Raw genomic sequence first — 21942 nt, 5'->3', positions numbered from 1 at the left:
TCTTGATAACTTTCAACAAAATGCATTTAATTTCAAAAACAATTATTCATGATAAATCAGTTTATCATTTAAGACATGAATTGATATTTGGAACAGTCATTGTAACAGACCTGTGCTTCAAAGTGGCATGTAAAAACTAAACTACCACACTATCTTCCTTAGCTTGTGAAATACAAAATAATGTGCAAAATAATAAACCCTGAGATATGTTATCTTTATATACCATTCCTTTCATACTTCCATTATCTGATCATCTGAAGCAGAGAACATCTTTGCATGAAACATAAGAAATCTAATTTATATATTATTCTAATAAAGGATGCAAATTAACTTAAAATGCCTTTAGAAATGGAGCAAAACCAAACAAAGGACTGTTACAGTGTTGACTGCAGTGTTACAGTGCCTTTAGAAATATTCACCCCTCTTGTATTTTTTTCACAATATGTAATGTTTTTTATATGGGAATTTTTGTCACTGATCTACAGAACTTACTCTATAATATCAAAGTTAAAAAAATATGTGGAATTTGTTAATATGTGACTATAAAACACTGAAATGTCTTGATCTGATAGGTATTCAGATAGGTATCACCAAAACTCGAATGGTATCCACCTGTAGTCAGTTGAATTGGTTTGAAATGATTTCAGATTAAACAAACTTGTCTATATAAGGTTCCTCAGTTGACACTGTACATCAGAGAGGAGCTGTAGTTACAACTCCATGTTAGAATTGTGAGAAGACATAGATATGGGGAGTGGTATAAAAACATATTTAGGGTGATGAAACTTCTCAGAAGCACAATCTGGTCAATCATTAGGAAATGTTATGAACACAGAACCACCTCTTCCCAGAGTTTGCTGTCTTCCCAAACGGAGCAACTCGGCAAGAAGGATCTTGACCAGAGAAGTGACAAGTGACAAGAACCCAATTAACCCTGAAGTACAGAGCTACATGGGAGATGAGAGAACCTGTCTAAAGGACAATAATCTCTGCAGTACTACACATTTAGCTTCTATGGGAAAATGGCAAGGCACTCCTGAGAACAGGCCACATAGTAGCACACCTGGAACTTGCAATGCAAAAATGCTTGTTGCAGACCATGAGACCATGTGCCAAAGATACTCTGGTCTGATGACACAAAAATGTAATTCTTTGTTCATTGCCCGTGTAACAATCCCTATCATGAAGCATGGTGACACAGTGTCATTTTATGGGGATGCTTTTCAACAGCAGAATTGGGGCAATCGGCAGGATAAAGAGAACAATGATTGGAGACCTATGAAGGCAAATCTTTAAGGAAAACCTTTAAGGGTGAAGATTCACACTCAAACAGCACAACGACCCCAGAAATACAGCCAAAGTGACAATGGACTGGTTTCAGAATAAGAAGTTGAATGCTAATGTGCTCCTTTTAAATTGTATGAAACAAGGGGAAAAAACATTTCATGCATTAAAATTTCTGGTCATAACAACAGTATTTGCAATTGTTCGGGTGGGTGGAGGATAAAAATTAAATACTTTCTGAAGACACTATATATAGTCTAGCATTAAATTGACTCCTATAGTGACATTTTAAAATGATTAAATTAAATACCTCACTGGGAAACAAATATGCTAAAACGCAATATTGTCACAAGTTGAAGAACTTCTCATTTCAAGGCCTACTTGTTGAGGGGAAGTCGGACAGGTCTCAGGTGACAGATGGTGGCTTCCTCGATGACTTCCTGTGAGGGTGGACCCTCAAGTTTCTTAACACTTTCTCGCACGGCCCTTTGGGACTTCATGAGATCATCCATCTGCGAGCTCAACAGGAATTGCAGCCCTCTGCAATCGCTGAACCTGACAGAACATTCCATAGAAGCAGCATGAGAAATAAACACTCACCTCTTCAGACCTAGGTTAGACAGAATCTTTCAGGTTCTAGCCCCTCTCTCTGTGCAATAAAAAAAACTGTTCAACAGGTACAGTATATGTTGCTTTTTGTTACTGTTTCTATTACAATCAACAGAAAGCATAGGGGTAGTCAGTTTAATCAAATTGTTTTTTGTTAACAACCCATTACAGTTATAAGTAATAGGTTTATTCCATGCTGAAAAAAAGAAGAAAGAAAACACAACGTTTCGGCCGTGAAGCCTTCTTCACACCTGAAGAAGGCTCCATGGCCGAAACGTTGTGTTTTCTTTCTTCTTTTTTTCAGCATGGAATAAACCTATTACTTGTTTCTTTGCAGCCTACGCATGCTGATGCACCTACCCATTACCCATTACAGTTATACTTACTTATCAGCCATGGAGAGTTTGGCAGCCTGCTGTTTGTAATTGGAGGTCAGTTCATTCTGAATGCGGAGAACCAGGTCGTCATTGATCGCACACTGTATAGCTCTCTGAATCACATCCAGCCACCATGGTGATCCTGGGGGAATCTACAGCACAGGGGTAATCAGATATATTTTATGAGAATTAAAAGGCGAATGACAACAAGCCTAACAGTGCAGCAGGGCTTTGATTCAAACATGTTTTGAATTACTTCAGTTATGTGCAGTAAATGAATTGTACCATCAATTAATTAATGGTAACTGTACCAGTAATTAATCTGTACCATTTTACAGTTATAATGGAAAGTTACTGAGAAAAGGTGTTTTATCCTAAAAATGTTGTTTACGGACAGAGCTGTGCTGCAGAAGATGCTGGATACTTAGAACAAAGTGTGATAGCACCCAACTCGTCAAGGGCACAGGATGTTTTAATAATGTTTATCTCTGCTGCTTGAAGAAGGGAGTATGAGAAACTATTTAAATAACTGCACTTCTTTGCTTAAAGAAGAAACCTATAAGGAATGGAAAATTACTGCTTTGCCTGTCCTTGAAGTGTTGCATCAGCTTAAAAAAGATATAAAACAAGGGTTCTCCCTGCTTGCTTTTGAATCAGCTTTCACTTCTCTGCAGAGACGTGTGATGGCTTTCTCCCATATTGCAATATGAATAAAGACCCTACTGAGTGAATGAGAATACCTCTCCTGGCTCTTCTTCGATAAAATTCCACGACATAGTACACAGTACAGATTATTTGTTGTCATGAAGACAGCTATAGATCTTGGTCAAATAGACGCGCCTAGAATTAGCTCATCACTTCCTGCCAGTGCTCCACCTCATTGCTCTCAGTGTGTGTAATCAGCTACTGTCTCAAAAGTCACATTTCCACCTGCATATAACACCACTAACAAATATTTACCTTGAACTCAAAAAAGGATGCATCACATACACAGAAGCACAAAAAAGTGCTGACTTTAGAACTGTAATGTTGGACCAGTTTACAAAGAAGAAAGGTTCAGCCAGACTTAATGAGCTAAACATGCATACAGTGACAACAAATGAGGCAGAAAATAGAGGAAGTGGCACTGCAAGAGCACCTTACAGTACTAAAGAGGTATGATTGGTCATTTTAAAGTCATGTACTCACCATTCTTATTATGTACAAATACCAGTCATCTAAGCTCAACCAAAAATCTACTGCCATGAAGTTAACAGCTAGTCCTTCTTTCAGGAGTCAGTAATTACCTTGCGTTTGAGCTCTCTGATGTTCTGAAGGATGGGCTGTAGGGCCTGATGGGCGTCAGCTACCTCAGAGTTGGACTTGGTCATGTAGTGCTGTCGTAGCTGTTCTGCCTGCCAGTGAAGAGCAATAAGAAACTGTCAGAGTCACGCATGGCAATGGAAAAATACTGTATGATACAGCCACGAGCGGGGTGCCGTAGCACGCATCTTTAAATAGGTTCCGTTTGTGTTTTAGAGACCTGCCTTAGATGTAAAAAAACAATCCGCTTTTATTATACAGTGTGAGAAAACTTCACACACTAGCCCTTACTTGAGCTCTATCTATTCTTCCATCAGTCACCCTCTCTATAAATACCAAGGAACCCACTTTTCAAAACTCACAAAAATCCCCCAAAACATTTGCAAGAATCATGTTTCAAAGAAAGTCCATGGGCATGTCCAAAAGTTGCTTCCTTGCTCCCTTTTCTCAAACAGCAAAAGGTCAATGACTATCTGGATATCTCGGCTTCCTGTTCTTTAAATATCACCTGACAAATTGTCTTCTACAAGGTGACTGAGGATGACAGATCATCTCCTACAGTTTTCTGGGGAATGTAGCTCAGATCAGAGGTGCTACCTTGTCAGAACCTGACATTTTACCTCAATGAATAGTTTACAGTATTCTGAGCAGGGTGAAAAAAATGTGCACTGACGGAATGGTACAGTATTAGCTTCAGGAGAAAATTATTGGATGCAACACCTATGTTTCAGGATTTCCACATTAATTGATGGTTTCAAATGTTAAAACTGAGGGAACTGAATTTCTGTCCTAGAGTTTAACTAAAGAAATCTGTATTTCTCAATAAAAGAAGGTGTGAATGATCATTTTTACTCCTGTAATTACTCACTCATCTTCCAACTAGTAAGAAGTAAACTTGGAAAAGATTGCAGGTTCCTTTCTGACCTTTTATGGGAATATTTGGCTCACTTTAAGACAACACCAAAAGGACTGCAAACCATACTGTTTAAAACAAATTTTAGCAGTACTATTATGCATAGCAAACTGAGACACACTGATGTTTCCTTCCCTGGTGAGACAGAATTCTGCTCTGAAGTGATCCCTTCCTCCTCACCTCCTCTTTCAGGCGATCATCTCGAAGAGTTGGGGGGATACCAGGGTGCTTTGCATTCAGCAGTTCCATTAAGTTGTGTGTAGCATGCAATCTCTGTAATAAACAAAAGAACCCTAATAACAATAATAACAACAATGATAACAACAATAATAATAATAATAAACTTAAGAGAATTATCTTCTAAATGTAGGCCACAAAAAACATTTGTAATCCAGACTCTTAACTAAAAGGAAAATTAGAAAATCTGCCAACCTGAAGAGAATCAGTTTTAAGTTTGTCTTTGTGCTCCTCTGAAGACCTTAAAACCTCTCTGTACAGCTCTGTAGCCAACACAAATTCTCCTAAAAAGTACAAACATGTTATGAACAGATAAAGAGATTTTCAGGACATAGAAGTGATATGTGATATGATAGCAAATCAGAATGAGAGACCTAAGATAAATTAATTGCAAGTCCTAATAATAATAAAATAAGATGACAAATATGGAGGACATGATTTTGATTTAAAAATATACAATTATTCTGAATTACGGGTGGGGCAAAAGAAAGCTAATGAATATCACTTTAGGCAAAGTGGACACATAACCACAGCTGAATGCTGAATACCGAATAGAAAACAACGCAGTACTAGAAATGATAAATAATACTCAAGAATGACTAATACTTTTTACAAAAATCAAAGATGAACCCACATGCTCACATGCTATATAATCAAATGCAGCTTCAGAAAAAAAGAATACGGAAACACTAAATGAAGAACCATGTTCTACCCATACCTCTTATGATATGAATTCCTGCCAGCCCATTTAAAGCACACACCAGCTGGCGATGGGCCTCCTCACACTCCACTCTGCACTTCTTCTGCAGGGACTTCAGCAGCTCCTCCATCGTCATAGTGCTGTTCAGTCCAGAGAGAAAAAGATGCAGTCAATCTATGTTCTTTGGTACAGGACAAATCTACCCTAAAATAATCAAGTGTGCAGTTGTTACAGCAATTTATAGGGTAACTTCAAGAAAGGAATAAAACAATTATAAAATGACAGCTTTTTAAACAAAAGGTTTATTGGTCTGCAATTTGTTTGCAATCAAAATAGTTTTTATCATTTTTATAAACTAAAAAAATATATAGATTTACACGTGTGTAGAATGGTGTGTATAAATTAAACTCTGGTGACCTTTATTCACAATATAATTTGGATTGTGCAGTTTTGGTGCAGGTAGCATTGTCATTCTGTTGAGAGGGAAAAATCATACAAGCTGGAAACAGGAGTGCAGGACAGAATTAGCAGTGCTAATCAATGCCAAAATAAATCTACATCCATTTAATCAGTTAAACACTAAGAGCTGCCTGATGCAGTTGATTTGCTTTCAGAATGTCCTTTTTTAACCAATCCTACAACCAGCCAGGGGAAGCCTCTGGCTATCCCTACCTCTTCTGAAAGGGCAGGAACTCTCCCCGTACAGCCTGGGGGTGGCAGCAGGCCTGACGAAGCCTCAGCAGGGGGTAAAGGATGGAGTTGACTGTCCTCCTGTCCAGACTGCTTAGCTTTAGGCTCCAGTCTGAAATCTTCTGTAGCTTCAGCAGAGCATCCTGGGAGCAAACCTCATGTTGGCGATGGTAGAAATGGCCTTCTACTGGGGAGAAGTGAAGCCAGTGGATCTCTTCTGTTTGAGGAGGAATCTGGATCTGAAAAAGAAAAATAGTACAAAACGTAAATGGAAGAAATTATATATGTAGACATCTTTATTTTTACATTCAATTCTAAAGACGATGAACAACCATTTGTTTTTAAAAATATGTATATTTTAATGCAGGAGGGACTTGACAAAACAGACATTTTTTCAGATTTAAAAAAATACACAATGAATAGTCTACAGTTAAAAACCTATATCAGAAAGAAGTGGAGAATGAGATACCTTATTAATCATTCTTTATAAGAACAGATAATAGAGTTCACCTAGCTCACAAGCAGTCAACTGATCTAAAGATCTCATCCAGCTGTCCCTTGAATGAAGTGTGAACATCAATAACATTCTTGATTTTAAAAGCATATCTATGTAGTTTCAACTTGTGTCCACTGGTCTGTAACTTCATTTTATTAATTTGCGATCTCTTTGCAGCGTTTTAACAATTTGCAAAGCTGTGTTCATGGGACAAAATACTGTTACACTACATTTGAACTGTGCTTTCTTCAGGAGTTTAAAAGTCTCACTAAGCCAACTTTTCCTTTCTTGTGTGTGAGCTCCCCCTCTTTGTACTTTTTGGTCTTTGTGTTAATTACTGTTTGATTTGGAAAATTCACAATTTCTTAAAAAGAGCAAATCTTTATCACTTAGAAATCACCCTAAATTACTTTATCACCTCGAATATAGTCTACCCCGTTATCTGTGTCATACCTGATCAATGACATCTTTCTTGGCAGATCTCCACATGAGCCTACCAATCAGGTTGTACAGTGGCTCAGAGTTTCCACGGCGATATGGGCGGTAAAGGAGAAGGTCCCACCAGTGCTTCACCCAGTATGGGTCAACTCCCAGGAACAGCACTAAGCCGTACAGATCTTAGCACAAAGAGAAACCTCTGAACCCAATCAAATAGCTTTGCTGAACAATAAATGAGAAGTATAGCAGCAAAAGTTGGTTCGAAAGCAAATAATCTCATCAGACAAAGCACTTGTATGAATGTAAGCAAAACCCTGACATAAAGCATGTGAAATTAAAAAAATATTCATTTCTACCATGTAATAATAATTCTGAGACAGGAAACAGTAGGGTTAGTAAATGCTTCCTTCCCAAATTTCATGATTATCCCAAGTCTCATTATGAACTACAAAATAACTCATTCAAATTGGGATTGTGTCGACTGTGTCTCTGTAAAAATCATTGGGTATTCTTATAACTACAAACAAGCAAAACAAATAATCTAATCTCTGTAGCTGCTAACTTTGCTGAGTATCAGTTTGAACTTCAAAGGTGCTGTGAAGTTCCAGGGCTCACCTTCTAGGCCTCTCTGTACAGGAGTACCACTAACGCACCAGCGGTTGATGGAACTCAGCCTCAGAGCCATTTCTGCTGCCTGCAAAAACACACAGCTAAAGACTTAAATTCATATCAAACATCAGTTTGTCTTCCATGCATATTTTATAATCAGTTCTTATGGAGCTGAGCTAAAAAAATATATTAGCTAAAAAACCATGGCAAACAAATTAAGAGGAGTGGACAATCCGAGGCGAGTGGAAGTGAGAGGATGCGGGGATTGTGACAGGATATAGGAAAAACCTCCATGTAATTTAATTGGGACTGATCTCAACAGTAACAGCCTTTACATGAATATAAAGAGAAGGAATTTAGTCTTAAGTATTATATGTCTCTGTCCTATCGTCAATGCACTACCTACTGCTTGTCTGTTTAAAATATATTTTAATATGTTAAATCAATAATTATATTATATTGTACTGTTAATTACAGTAATGCTATAGTTTCTTCCTATACTCTGTTTTGCTGTTTTGTTTATGGATGATCACAGTGATCAATGATTTAACTGTGACTGCTTCTTTTTATAACTATTTTTTAATCTTTAGTCTGGTTATTCAATCTTTACCATGTTTCTCATCTGAATGAATTTAAAAAGTCAAGGTCAAAGACTATAAAGAAAGTAATTTAGTTCAGGATTTTGTTATATCCTCCAAGACCAGTTAAAAAGCAGTTCTGGGGAATGCCTCTGTAATTTTATCTCACGCTCATCAATAAAATGTTTTTTTTATTTAAATTAAAGACAACACCAACACCAAAGACAACTTTTCATTCTTGCATTTTGTTATTTGAAACCACTCTATACTGTAACGTGGTTATAAGACAGTTCCTTTACACTGCTCAATCATTTTGCAACAGGCCCTGGAGTTTCAGGCTCATGCTTCAGGTGCAATGCTGCATTGGTAAAATAATGTGACTGTTTGGTTTTCAATGTTTTTTTCCACTGGTGCTTTGCAATGTTTACAAATTTGCACTGATACAATGTTATATCTCATTCTGTTGTTACAATATTTCTAAAAATCTTTTGCAATGTTGTCACCATTTTATTTGGTTAGCTTTGGTCAGCTGTGCTTGTTGTCAATTAGGATTAATGTCTGAGGTCAGTAATAGAAGAACACATAAAGCTACTGCAGCACTGGAAGCCAATATTTGTCTATAGAAATGCCATACCTGGACAGCCCCTGGCAGCCCCTACCTTGGCAGTGGTGCACTCCACCATCTGAGCTTCATCCAGGCAGACCCTCCACCACTCCACAGCCACCAGGGGGCTGGGAACAGCCATGTAGCGCTTCTGGTTACGGAAACGGCGGCCATCTTCGCTGTTGCTGTGAGGAATGTCGACGTAATTGAGCTCAGTGCGCAGGACATCATAAGTGGTGATGACCACATCTTGCTCAGCCAGTACGTGAGGTTGAATGAAACCATGTTTCTTTACTCCTTGGTAAACCTGAAGCAAGGCAGAGGCATTCACTGTACTTTTGCTCTCGTTTTCTTACTCCATTATTACACTACGTGACAAAATAAATCATTAGCACACACAACAAAAGAGAAACTACTAAGAAGTGGAGAGCATACTCTAAAAAGACAGAAATAGCCAGTTTTCAAGGTTATCAGAAAAAAAAGTCTCAGAACCACAGTGCACAGTGAATGACTTTGACAGTATTGGCATCTGTTTCTGTGGCAACTGTTTGCAACGGTAGTCTATGGAAGATTGGAGAAGCATAGTCACCCTCCTTTCATCAAAGCCCTTTTCCTCTGCCATCCAATTTTTGATGAAATTCAAATGAGTTACAAACACTTATGTTTCAAATACACATTGATTACTTAGCTTTTTATTGCTCAGCATGCAGCTAGGGAAGCAGGCACCTAAAATGCTTTTACTTAAGTGTGTCCCAGTAATCTTTGATGGTTTAGTGAACTCATCCAGAAAAATTAAAATTTCAGCAGCACTGGGTTGAAGCTTTTGATGAATCAATCTCAAGGGCGTGCTTATTAGACAGTGAAAAATGCTCTTTTAACATGCTGCAATTTCTACTTTTTTATTTCTCACACCGCAACAGTTTTAATATGACACGTTTAAACCTGTCTCCTGGAATAAATGAGTAGAACCTGCACTGAGCTTGTTTGTAATGGCTCAATGCTCTGCATCATAGAATGTCATTAGTATGCAGGATGCCACAAGGACCAAAACCTAAAATAGAACACTGTGTTTCAAGCCCTTTATTGCCTTCTTCATCTGTCACACTAATGACATCTCAGCAACGCCTGCACACCTTTATTCTGAATCTGGGTGACATTTCAAGGTGGAGACCTTTGTTTTCAACCTGAACTTCATGTAAACAGAAAAAGAATATTTATATCCATCTCAAATTGAAGTGGAACAACAGAAAAGTGTGCAAGTCCTTGAGATAATCTCCAACTCGGTGTCCTATTGTTCTCCCTTTTATTTTCAAGTAGCTTTAAAGTATTTTATTTTTTATTATTACAAACCCTAGCTAAAGCAAACTGAAGAAAAAACAATCCATTCTTGTATAAAAATGCATGAGAATGATTTACAAAACAAGATTCTAAAATAATGTGAGCTGGAAACAAAGTTCCAACCAACAGCCCACCAAATTAAAATATTCTAATGAAAACAAAAATGTGGCAATTTAAGCTATGGCTTCAATAAAAATAAAAACTTGCAGAAAATAGAGAAGACCCTTTTCTTTGGTTCTTGGTGTATTCTTATTCTGAGAGGGGCCAAAATAAATAGAAAGAGAAAAATAAAGATAAAGATTCATTCATAAAGACCTTACCAGGACTCTCAGAGAAGATGACCTCACATGGCGGTTAATCTCATCAACCCACTGGTGGCAGATAGAGCTAGGTGAGATGATTAATGTTGCCCCTGTGGGCACTGGTGTCATAGCAACCAGGCAGTGAGGGCAGTAGAAAGGGGTTGTGCCCAGGTTCGCTTCCTTGTAGTTGACACACTCTGCATGCTGCCACAGAAAACAGTTCAGACATTGCACTCGGGCCTTGTAATCAATCAGGCCCAGCTCCCCGCAGATGCACTCAAAGCGATAATTGGATGTGTTAAAGGGAAGAACTGTGGAGGATACAACAGGAAAAGGTGCTTTGGAGCCACATAGAGAATCTGATTGTACGCAGTCTGAGCTGCTTTCTTTCTTTACTGTGGAGTCACATTTTTCATGTGTCATGTTCTGCAGACAGCTATTCTGGGCCTCTTCATCATCTGTGACAGGGCTGTCATGTCTGTTGACAGACTGTATAAGCTGGGTTTTGCATTCAGGCACATCTTCTGAGGGGCTGGGTTCAACAGCCCCCTCTTTGTTTAGACCACAGTAGTTGTGCTCCTCCAGTGAGGCGCTTACAGAGGGGTTGATTTCCAAGGCATCCCCATGAAGAGGTGTCTCCATGTTTTCTGAGCTCACCTCACTTGAAGACTTCCGAGTTCTGCGAGAGCGACTGCCAGGGCTACTTAGGGAAAGGTCAGAATTCTGAAAAAGTTTTAAATAATATTATGACAGAATGAAATCATTAGAACCTCTAGAAAATAATATATTCTTTTGTCCTAGAGTTCTTACTTTTCCCAAAAGTAACACTCTATCACCCGACATAGGGAAACAGGTTAAGGCAGGCTATAAAATGTCACAGTATGTAAAACATTCAAAGCCCTTCTTTATGGAGCCCCAAGAAATAAAATGAAGAAGAAATGCTAAAATTGAACACAACAGCTAATAAATGTTTTCTGCTGGGACAAAACTTGTGTTTTTACATAAATTAAGATATAAATTGAATGTTGTTTCCCTCTCAAAACCCAAAATAACTCACAGGCTTTGCAGCCCCTTTGCTCCTTTTGGCTTCTTTGTAGTTTTTCCCAAGCCTGAAGGACCCTGCCAGCCCTCTGCCTTTCACCTGCTCCACCACTTCCTCCCCAATCAGCTTGGTCAGGGTCTTCTTGATGAGACGGCGGTTTCTCTGCAGGTCATACCGATATGTAGCTCGGATATAAGTGAAAATAGCATTGACCGAGGCCCCTTTTCCAACCTTCATCTCCTTGATGGCAGTGAGAAGCATCTCCCGCAGAGCTACAGGCACAGAACACCACAAAATCAAATGGAGATGTAAAGAAAGATGTTTTCAAGATGATAGAGATGTTAAAATGTTTGCAAGATTTCTGGATGCTGCCTAACAGCGATTGAGAAAAGGTTACTCATTCTGCACAAAGGGGAATTCATAAAACAACCTATAAGAGAATTTCATTGTTTAATCGGTGATGCACTTTAAGTACCTGCCATTATTTGGGGATTAATAGGGGATATTTGAAAAGTATGTCTCGTCATAATACTTATGTTACAAACCATAGATTTGTATTTTAATACATTTTCTGTGCTTACTTGGATAGGAGACCTTTTCTTTGGGTTTAATATCACACTCTTTTTTCTTTCTGTCTATTGGAGGAGGAGGGACGAAATAATTTACCGATCTTCCCTAGAAAATACATAGACACAAAAACATTAGACAATATTAGACAAATTATATTAGACTAAATATTATAAATATTAGACAATATATTATTATTATATTATTCTTATTACTATATAAACATTAGACAAACAGACAAATTAGAGTTGTTCGCGAAGTCAAAGTGTTTTTCTTATCTTTTATGTAAGCAACTCAATTAACAATTGAAGTAAAATACACACTCCATGACGTCCTCCATAACCACGTATTTGTTTGTATAACATAACATCATCACTTTATTAGCCCTATACAATTTCTTGCATTAGGAATTTGTCTTTTCGCATACCCCAGCTTGCTCTCCATGAGACACAGACAGGGAGAGAAGCTTGGGGTCAGAGCGCAGGGTCAGCCATTGTACAGTGCCCCTGGAGCAGCTGGGGTTAAGGGCCACCGCTCCGTCCTATACATAAGGCTAATGAAAATAAGCAATAAACAAAAGTTCTCATCTGTTTACCAGTTAGTATCCTGATCATTCCATTTCTTTAAACCATGCTAGCATAATAACTGATTCAGACTGGCAGTAACATTTTTACACTTGCATTTGTGCTACTCCATTAAATTAATATTTTCAACATTTCCATTAATTAAATTTATAAGTAATTTATAAAGTACAGTACTTTATTTTTTTAACAAACAGTGCCCTATTAGATCTGTTCCACTGTAAAACCAGAATTTTAACTAAATTTCAGAGCAGCAAGCTTGCTCCCATTCATATGTCAATTGTGCAGGATTCTATCTGTGATTAGAGTCCTTATTAGAGTAGCCTTATTAAACTTAAGCTGTATAACCTTCACAGGAATGCAAAACTTCTTATCTGCAGCTGTAACCTGACCGTGCTCTCTGGGCTGTCTCCAGCCTCTACAGCCCATAAACTGAGAGTACCTCAGGTAGTAGAAGACCGTGCTGGCTCAAGCCCTCGCGGGTGTGGCACAGAATGAGAGCCAGGACCTCCACTGTCTTCCCCAGGCCCATCTCATCAGCCAGGATTCCACCAGGCCAGTCACCACCAGCAAGCGGGAACTCGCGTATCAGGCTGCAACAAAGAAGCGCTCAGCAAAGCCCAGCATCAGACTAAGGACAAGAAGAGTACAACCATACTAGGAGCCCAGCATCCAAGCCAAAAGTGACTGAAGGATTTCTCTCATTCAAGTTTCATCATTGCAAAGGCATCTAGACTGTTCCCAAAGAAAGATTTCATCCTCACCAGCCAAGACAAGGGCCATTTTTACATCAGATAAATTTTTACATATGTACAAATTATTTACATACTGTATATTAATACATAAAGATACATTTTTAGAACAACTTAATACTCCTGGCCACACTTTGAGTGGGGGCATTGTCTGAATCTAAAACAGTGACATCTAGGCTTCAGGGAACATCCTGCACTCTGGGTTGAGCCTAGAACTATAAACCTCGTGAAACTCTTTGAGCCACAATTGTACTATACATGTAAATGTTTTTAATTGCAACAGAAATAAAATACGGTGTTTAACTAATCTTAGTTTTTATATCCTCAAACCACACATAGATTACATATGACATCTCATATTACTTCCCCAAGAAACTGAATACTGTGTCTTACCAGCCTGTGTAGGGGTTATAGTACAGTGTCTTCCCACAAATCGTCACTACATCTCGCCATAAGAAATGTAGAGACTTTTCTGAAATTAAAACATTGTTTTATTATTTACAATGAAAATAAATTAATGTTTTCATTTAAATAAAATGATTTTTTGGTTTAGCACACTAGCAGCTGCTTAATAGTTATGCCTGACTAAGCACAATTCTTTCAATTCTTTCAATTTTTTTCACCAGAGCAGAAAAACTCATTAATCCATAATAACAACCCTTAAGACTAAAACAGTGGATCCTGAAACTGGGGTCCCGATTTCTATTAATACTTTAGAGAATCTGCTTTAATTTAACTTTAACATGTTAAAGAAATTATTCCAGATCAGTTCTCTGCACAGGAAACATTCACCAGTGACCCTAAATGATTTCATGGTTCACACCATCACACTACATGATGCATCTACATGACAACATAGCTGTATCTCTCCTTTCAGTCAGAGATAATTTTGATAATTATCCAATCCTATGGCTGGAGGCGTTGATGAGGTCAGATCCAATGTTTTGAATGAAATTCATTTTGGATTTAGTCACATTCTTGAGTGCATAATATGTGAAAATGCAACGACCCATTATTATTATATTATATATAACATATAAGTTATTATTCCTCTTCTTCACTAATGTGCTCTGTATTTAATATACTGTACAGCAAAATGTAAGCATAGAGTATGTGGTTTTCTATCACTGGCAATAAAATGACAGAATATGAAGAAGATTGAACATGGATGTCTAATTCAAGGAATAACTAGATTTTCAGTTAATCCAGCTCAGACTCGCCAATATTTTCATTTAACAACACAAAACAAATTAATTGTACATTGTAGAAAACAGGACTATTTACAGGTAGCAAGCACATACCTTGTAACACATCAAGTTTATATTTCTCTCTTTTCAGCATCCAGTTGACAGCTTGGCACTGGTAAGGTCTTAGTACAGGGATCAGTGCTGGATGCTGAATGTCATCTCTCATAACATGGCCTTCATTCAGGTCGAAGTGTCTGACATGATCATAAAGTTCTTCAATATTCTGGCGCTCAAGATCAGTGTCAGGATCCTCTTCTTCATTCCCACCCCACTCTATAAACAGAACAGGCATTATCTTTAAATAATCTTTTTAACTCCTACTTATGATGAGAGAACGTTAAAACATCTTCATTATGTCACTTATGCAAGCACAAGAAGAATAAGGACAGACTTTTAGAAACCTTCAATGTCAGAGCGATGTGCGATGAGCACTGACTGGAACAATGTAGTGTGTCCCACTGATAATATTGCAGTATGCAGATACCTGGCAGTTCACAGGGGTTGCTAAGGATACCCTGGCTCACTGAAACCCATCCAAATTGGCTACTATTTAGGGAATGTTGGCTTAAGTCAGTGAATGAAATTTGCACTTTTTGGACTAAAAGAGGTCAAGCGTCTTTTTCGTGTACGGACTAAAGCCATTAGACCTTGACAAAAATATTTTCTGACTGCTTATGGCAGCCTCAATCCATTTAAAGGAGTTGCCTCACCTTTAACCTAAATCTTAGTGGTGATTAAAAAAAAAACCCAACAATAAATATTTTTCTATACAAATGTACAGCTTTTCATGTTCCTTTTTATGGGTCATAATTTACCTGGAATTATGAAGTCATAGAAGAGCTCCATCAGCTTCTGGATAAGCTGGTTTGCTTTTCTTATTCGGCCATTTCCTTCACTCAGGAACTCTGGCTTTCCTAGTCCAGCTTCCAAGATGAATATGCCCAACTTTCCACCAATAAACAATAAACAAAACCCATTTTACAGAACAGACAAGATGGTTTACATCACACAAGACATCTTTTAGAGATCTAACATTAAACTTGAGTTCTGCATTCCATTCAAGACATCTTTGAGAATAATTATTTTTTGTCTAATTTTAGTAGAACATGTTAAGTCTCTTCATTTGAAAAAAGAAAATGGAAAATGAGAAATGAATGCCTCCGTTTTCATTTTTACTTCCCTCAAATGAAAAACTTGAATCTTTTTAACACTTTTATACCATTATAGTTGTCCATACTCCCATTTAATTATAGTCCAATGCTGCTCCTAGTGCACCAATATACAATAGTTTTGTAAGCAGCCTTAAAATCATCATTTTAAAATATCTGGAATAACTTAATTGATCTGTTAAACAACTGTTAAATTATGTAACTCAGAAGACCCTTCTGCACTTGAAGACCAGAGCACCCTTCATTAAACAAATTACTTGGTTAATTGATCAATAACTACCAAGTCTGCCTAATCTCTAAATACCAGGTAATTAGTGTGACCTGTAAGACTAACTGGGCAGGTACTCACCAGGACCAGTCATTGGAGACCTGTAAATGTGTTGTTAATTTTGCAGTTACAAAATATAATTAAAATGTTAAAGCACAACTTGAATAAAAAAATGCCACAGAGCACTAACTTAAATATTTTTTAAAAAGTGTATTAAAAAATATTTAACTGTTTGTTTCCAGTTAATATTACTACTGCTATTATTATTATTGTTTTTGGTGGTAGTGCATACCTTCACACAATCAAAGACGTCTGTCTGCATGTGGCAGAGCTGAATAACTCTTCTCTTCTGCAGCCACGCCAAGTCTTCCAGCAGAGCCCCACTTAGAGAGCACTCGACTGGGCATGCCTGCTCACTGCTGCAGCCAGGCTCCTCTGGGCCCTCACTTTCACCCTCCTTCGGGAGAGACACACCCAGCTGGCCATTGCTCCTCTGAAGAGTGAAAGTCCTGCTCTGAATATCGAAGGAAAACTGCTTTGAGTGAAGGCTAAACTCTCCAATCAGAGCCTTCCAGAATGGGTCCAAATCAGAAGAAGGCAGGACCTTTAGTGTTAAAGGAGTGGGAATATCTGATGAAGAGCATGTGGGCTCTTCTCCTGGTGCACATAGCCTGTCTGAGCCAGGGAATCTCTGGCCCACAGCACTGCAGGCTTCCTCTAAATACTCTTCACCAACAGCAGTAGGAGGAGTAATCGAGCAACCTGTGTGTGGAATACCGACATCCTCTATAATCACATCTTCCTTCCTTAGGTCCTCATGCATGCTCCAACTGAGCTTCTTCTTGGCCTCCTCGTCCACCCTCACAGGAGGTGCTCTCTTCCTTCTGCTACTCATGGCTTCCCAAGTTCAACATTAACACCCTACATGAAATGTGAAAGAAGAAGGGAAACAGCTACTTCTTAATCAGTTTATCATTTCCTGTTTGTTCTAAAAAGCTCATTCTTGAAATTGCACCTGTGTAAACACTTAAGCATCTTCTGTAGTAAATGTATGATATGCAGAGTTGCATGCTCAGAAAGAGAAAATGAACTGAATTTACAGCTTGGCAGATTTTTACCTGAGTTATTTTTTTAGTTTACTTTTAAAAAAAAAAAACTTAATATCCTGAGAATAATATTTATATAAATACATGAACTATATACTATATAAGTGTAATAAAGATCTTGGTCGAGATACATCAACATTGGCAAAGTGACCTAAAATAAAATATTTTCAATATTTTCCACATTGGATTTTTCACTACATTACCATGAGACTATGGTTGCATGGAGCACGTACAGTATGTGCCAAAACATTAATCATTTAGGACTGTGACCACAGTCAAGCAAGACACTATAACAAGGCAACGCAGTGAAATACAAAGAGGTGTTTAAGCTCTTTTATATGAACTGAGGCTTGAGGGGCGGCTTGTACTGTAGTGGTAAACCTGGAAATAAAAATAATCAAACGTGGTCTTAAACTACAAACGAAACGTTACCGATTACAAAAGGATGTCGCACAAGCGAAATTAACATTATAAGTTATGAACGGACAAGAATATCCTTTGTTTAATATACATGATCATAGTTAAGTACTATTTTGATCGGTTAGTCCCAGTCATGTGTCTGCTAAGTTTTTTTTTATTTTTATCCATGATAGACTGATAAGAGATCCAATCGCGGTATTTACATAAGTTTTATTTATACTTTCACAATAAAATAAATCATAGCAACCTACAGAGCATTCTGGCTATGTAAGTTTAATTTACAACAGCAACAACAATAATAATAGTAACAGTGGAGATTATCATCACAAAGCAAACGTAGCAAACTGTTACAAAACAAGGCAGCACATTTTTAATTCTTGACGGTTTTCGTTAAAATCCTTTAACTGAGAAACGCTAAAGAAACAAAATTGTAATAATATTGAACGTACTTGCAGAAATATTGACCAGAGACCCTTTTCGCCTTAGAAGTATTATCTCCTATAACAACCACAACACTACACTTTTCACCGCCATCTTTAAAGCACAGGAAGTAAAACCTTCTCCGAAAGTAAGAGTTGGATGATGAAATTTGCACCAGAGGGCAGTCTAACGCCTGTAACGAGAGGTCGGATTTGAAATGTGTTCCTCTCACTAAATTTGCTCTTCGTTGCTTTACAATCACAAATAACGTGCAACTTATTTAAAATGGAAATTACATATTTAATTTTCAACATAAGAAAAATATATTTTTCATAATCAAGGTGACAGCAGTTATAAATTCTTAAGACGCATGTTTAACGATTTTGGAAAAAAAGATCCATTTAAATAATATCACACTAAACCACAAAAAAAAAATGACCAACGAAGAAAAAAAAAGAAATACGTCACCATTATAGAAAAACAGTGTTTTATTATGGATATTTTAAAATTAAATGAAAACCCTCACATCACTACAGTGGTGTCTTTGTGGCTTGAATGTATATCTTCAGTATTGGAAGGAGCACTTGATTAAATATAAGGATGCAAAAAAATCTGCTAGATCCAGCTCCCTTTCCCACATCATTGAGAACAACCATAACAATCCTAGATACCTGTTCTTCACCATTAATAAACTGCTCAATACAAACTGCTCCACCCCATTACTGTGTCATCCCAACTTTGCAACACTTTCTTAGAGTTTCTTACTCTTCACATTTTTACATTTACGTTTTTTACATTTTAATAAATGCCAGGAGTCCTTGAGCACTGGAGTAGTACCAACAGCCTTAAAAACACCTGCAGTTACCTCTGTGCCTAAAAAAACAAATATGGACAATCTAAGCAATTGTCACCCTAAATCCAACCTACCTTATATTGCAAAAATTTTAGAATGTGCTGGAACAATTTAACAACCATCTAATTGCAAACAATCTCTTCAAACCCCTCCAGTCTGGTTTCAGACCATTAAGCAGCACAAAAACTGTCCTTGTTAAAGTTACTAACAATCTTCTTATGGCTGCTGATTTCTCTTTCAATCCTTACTCTCCTTTACCTCAATGCTGCTTTTGACACCATCATGTCATCTTATTTAGACGTCTTGAGACTGTGTTCAGAGTTTCTGACTTTGCTCTTAAATGGTTCAATTCTTACCTTACTGATCGTTAACACTTTGTCTCCCTTGGGGGTTTCAGTGCTGAAGTTGGGTTTGTTAAGTCTGGTGTTCCTCAGGATTCATTACTGTGCCCCCTACTATTCAACATTGACATGTTCTCACTTGGTCAGTTATTAAAATAACATGGTCTCAAAAATACATCTCAAATCTACATTACTACTAAATCTAAAGTAACCTATTGTGCACTCTGTAATTACATCTCTGGCATAAAATTGTGGATGACTCAATTTTCTTCATTTAATAAGTGTTCTTCTTACACTTACTGTATATAGTGTTTTTCTGGACACTCCAATCACACAGGATATGGAATACTCTCCTCCTCCACAACCATTGTGCAGCACCTACAGTACCTGGATGCCATAGTGTGCCAGAATGCTCACAGGGTGATTCATAGATGGGGATTATTAAGAGGCCATGATTGATAAAGGCCAAATGGGAAAATTGACCAGGAGGCCAGGGTAACTCTTTTCAAGAAACTCCCTGGGATTTTTAATGACCACAGAGAGTCAAGACCTCGGTTTTACGTCTCAGCCGAAGGACAGTGCCTTTTTACAGTATAGTGTCCCCATCACTATATTGGGTTATTAGGACCCACATACTGTAGACCACAGGGTGAACACCCCCTGCTGGCCTACTAACACCTCTTCCAGCAGCAACATTGTTTTTTCCTAGGTCTCCCATACAGGTACAGACCAGGTCCACACCTGCTTAACTTCAGTGGGTTATCAGATATGAGTTGCAGGGTGACATGTGTACTGGCAGTATTTGAACTGCAATAAGAATGAAGTCATGCTTCTTGGCCCCTAACATCAATTATCTAAAGTCAGTGCAGCAATCCTATCTGTGGATGGCACTGTATTTGAATTTTAATCTAAACTGAAGAACTTGGGGTGAAATTTGATCCAGGCTTGATGTCTGACTCACCTGTGCAAAATATGGTGAAAACTATGTCTTATGTTGTCTCAGATTGTAACAGAGACTAAACAAACCTTAGTGTCAAGAATTCCGCAGCCAGAATCCTAACCAGGTCACGTGCAGGTAATCACATTACTCCTGTCCTGGAATCTTTGCTCTGTCTTCCTATCAGGTTTCATTCCGACTTCAAAATCCTCATTCTCACCTACAGTATAACGCTCTGTATGGCTTGGCACCTTAGTACCTGTCTGACTTATTATTTTCAACTCCCCACCTCGCAACCTGTGTTAGTCTGATTCTGGTCTCCTCGTTGTTTGTCCTCCAAACTTGCCTACACTCTGTGGGTGACAAGACCTTCTCTTGTTACACCACACAGTTCTGGAATTCTATTCACAAGGATATCAGAGAGTCACCTTCCCTGGGCACATTCAAATCCAGACTCAATTTTGTTTATTTTTTGAAACGCTTAAATTATTTATTATCTGTGTTTCCCCCTACATTCTCTACTGCATTCTAAACTCTCTTGTTTAATTGTGCAAATTACTTTATATTATTTCCTGTCTTTGTTATTGTGTCTTTTGTTTTAACTGTCTTTTTTTACTATTCTTGTAGTGTGCTTTGAGAAGAAACTTTTTAAAGGGTTTTATAAAAAGTTTTTGATCATTATTATTGCCATTTCTCCTCTCTTTATCACCCAACTGCTTTAAATTTTGTTCATTATACACTGCTTTTATTGTATGTTTTTCTACGATGTTCCCAAACCTGTAAGAAGCTCCTTAAACATCCAGAACATATTGTGATGTGTAGTATAAAATGCAAGTAGTACTTGTAAGCACTTGTTGTGGAAGTGAGGAACAAGCTACACAGCCTTATTGTGATGGATTGTGATGGTGTATTTAAAAAAAGGTCTGGATGACATTGTTGGCCTCCTTTCATTTGCCTGAGTTCTGTGGAGGAATGACAAAAATCACCAGAGACATACTGTATATAGTACTGCAAAGAACACTTAACTTCTAAAAAATACACAAAAGAAATATGTCCTATAACTCCTGTCTCCAACCTACCTCAGCTGCTGAATTTGAGTGTAAAGCCATTTGCTGCAGTAGTTTCCACCTGGGACATTGTCTTTCACTGAAGAAGACGATGAAGACCACAGAGTTAGTGCCTATGAGAATTTTGAATATTTGCCCAAAGTACCACTGAAACATTTTTAATTAACCTAGTAAAAAGAAAACCAAAATAGAGACAAACTTTCTGATAAATATTTTCCTAATATATACACTAATTTTTAATATTCTTACATTAGAAAGCCACAAGTTAGGGTTGGGATTAGCATCCTTCTTAAATTAGACATCCAATAAGATTTTTTTACATTATTCACATTTAAGAAAGAAAACATAATCTCAACTGTACACAGTTTTTTACATTATTCCCATTCTTTTAACGAAAGTTTTAATACACACTTATTGCTACATTCACTTTTTTCTAGACTGTATATTGCGCATAAAGTTAATATATATGCACATTAGTGACAATTTGTCCAAACGACTTCAAAAGTATGACTTTCCTCTTAAAATAGAACTCAACAAAGCTGACAAAGTCTAAATAAGTAGTACAAGTAGGTAGCTGCATCAGCATGCGTAGGCTGCAAAGGAACAAGTAAAGGTTTATTCCATGCCGAAAAGAGAAGAAAGGAAACACAATGTTTCGGCTGTGGAGCGTTCTTCGAGGGTGTAAAAAGTCTAAA

General features: G+C 37.6%; 1 protein-coding gene across 3 annotated transcripts in view; it reads right to left on the bottom strand.

Moving 5' to 3' along the window:
* The window catches only part of shprh (SNF2 histone linker PHD RING helicase), a 35694-nt gene extending 17508 nt beyond the window's left edge, over positions 1-18186 (bottom strand). For 2 of the 3 annotated variants that reach the window (XR_015935370.1, XM_088625175.1), the window contains exons 1-19: positions 18079-18186; positions 16396-17024; positions 15482-15611; positions 14721-14939; positions 13813-13891; positions 13110-13260; positions 12101-12194; positions 11535-11791; positions 10496-11200; positions 8893-9144; positions 7662-7740; positions 7062-7225; positions 6095-6351; positions 5441-5562; positions 4918-5006; positions 4666-4758; positions 3557-3664; positions 2280-2422; positions 1666-1839 (exon numbers count right to left, since the gene is read on the bottom strand). Coding sequence is in view for 2 of the 3 variants with exons in the window: in XM_088625175.1 (XP_088481301.1) it covers positions 1666-1839; positions 2280-2422; positions 3557-3664; positions 4666-4758; positions 4918-5006; positions 5441-5562; positions 6095-6351; positions 7062-7225; positions 7662-7740; positions 8893-9144; positions 10496-11200; positions 11535-11791; positions 12101-12194; positions 13110-13260; positions 13813-13891; positions 14721-14939; positions 15482-15611; positions 16396-16998 (3719 nt within the window). In the remaining variant the exon portion in view is untranslated. The remainder of the gene's footprint in view (positions 1-1665; positions 1840-2279; positions 2423-3556; positions 3665-4665; positions 4759-4917; positions 5007-5440; positions 5563-6094; positions 6352-7061; positions 7226-7661; positions 7741-8892; positions 9145-10495; positions 11201-11534; positions 11792-12100; positions 12195-13109; positions 13261-13812; positions 13892-14720; positions 14940-15481; positions 15612-16395; positions 17025-18078) is intronic. The other variant, XM_088625176.1, reaches the window with a different exon arrangement.
* Between the last annotated feature and the right edge of the window lie 3756 nt (positions 18187-21942).

This window comes from Lepisosteus platostomus, chromosome 3 (assembly GCF_059453375.1).
Source record: "Lepisosteus platostomus isolate fLepPlt1 chromosome 3, fLepPlt1.hap1, whole genome shotgun sequence".
Classification (NCBI taxonomy): Eukaryota; Metazoa; Chordata; class Actinopteri; order Semionotiformes; family Lepisosteidae; genus Lepisosteus; species Lepisosteus platostomus.
The sequence above is the reverse complement of the archived record's forward strand: the minus strand, read 5'-3'. Positions and strand labels throughout refer to the sequence as shown.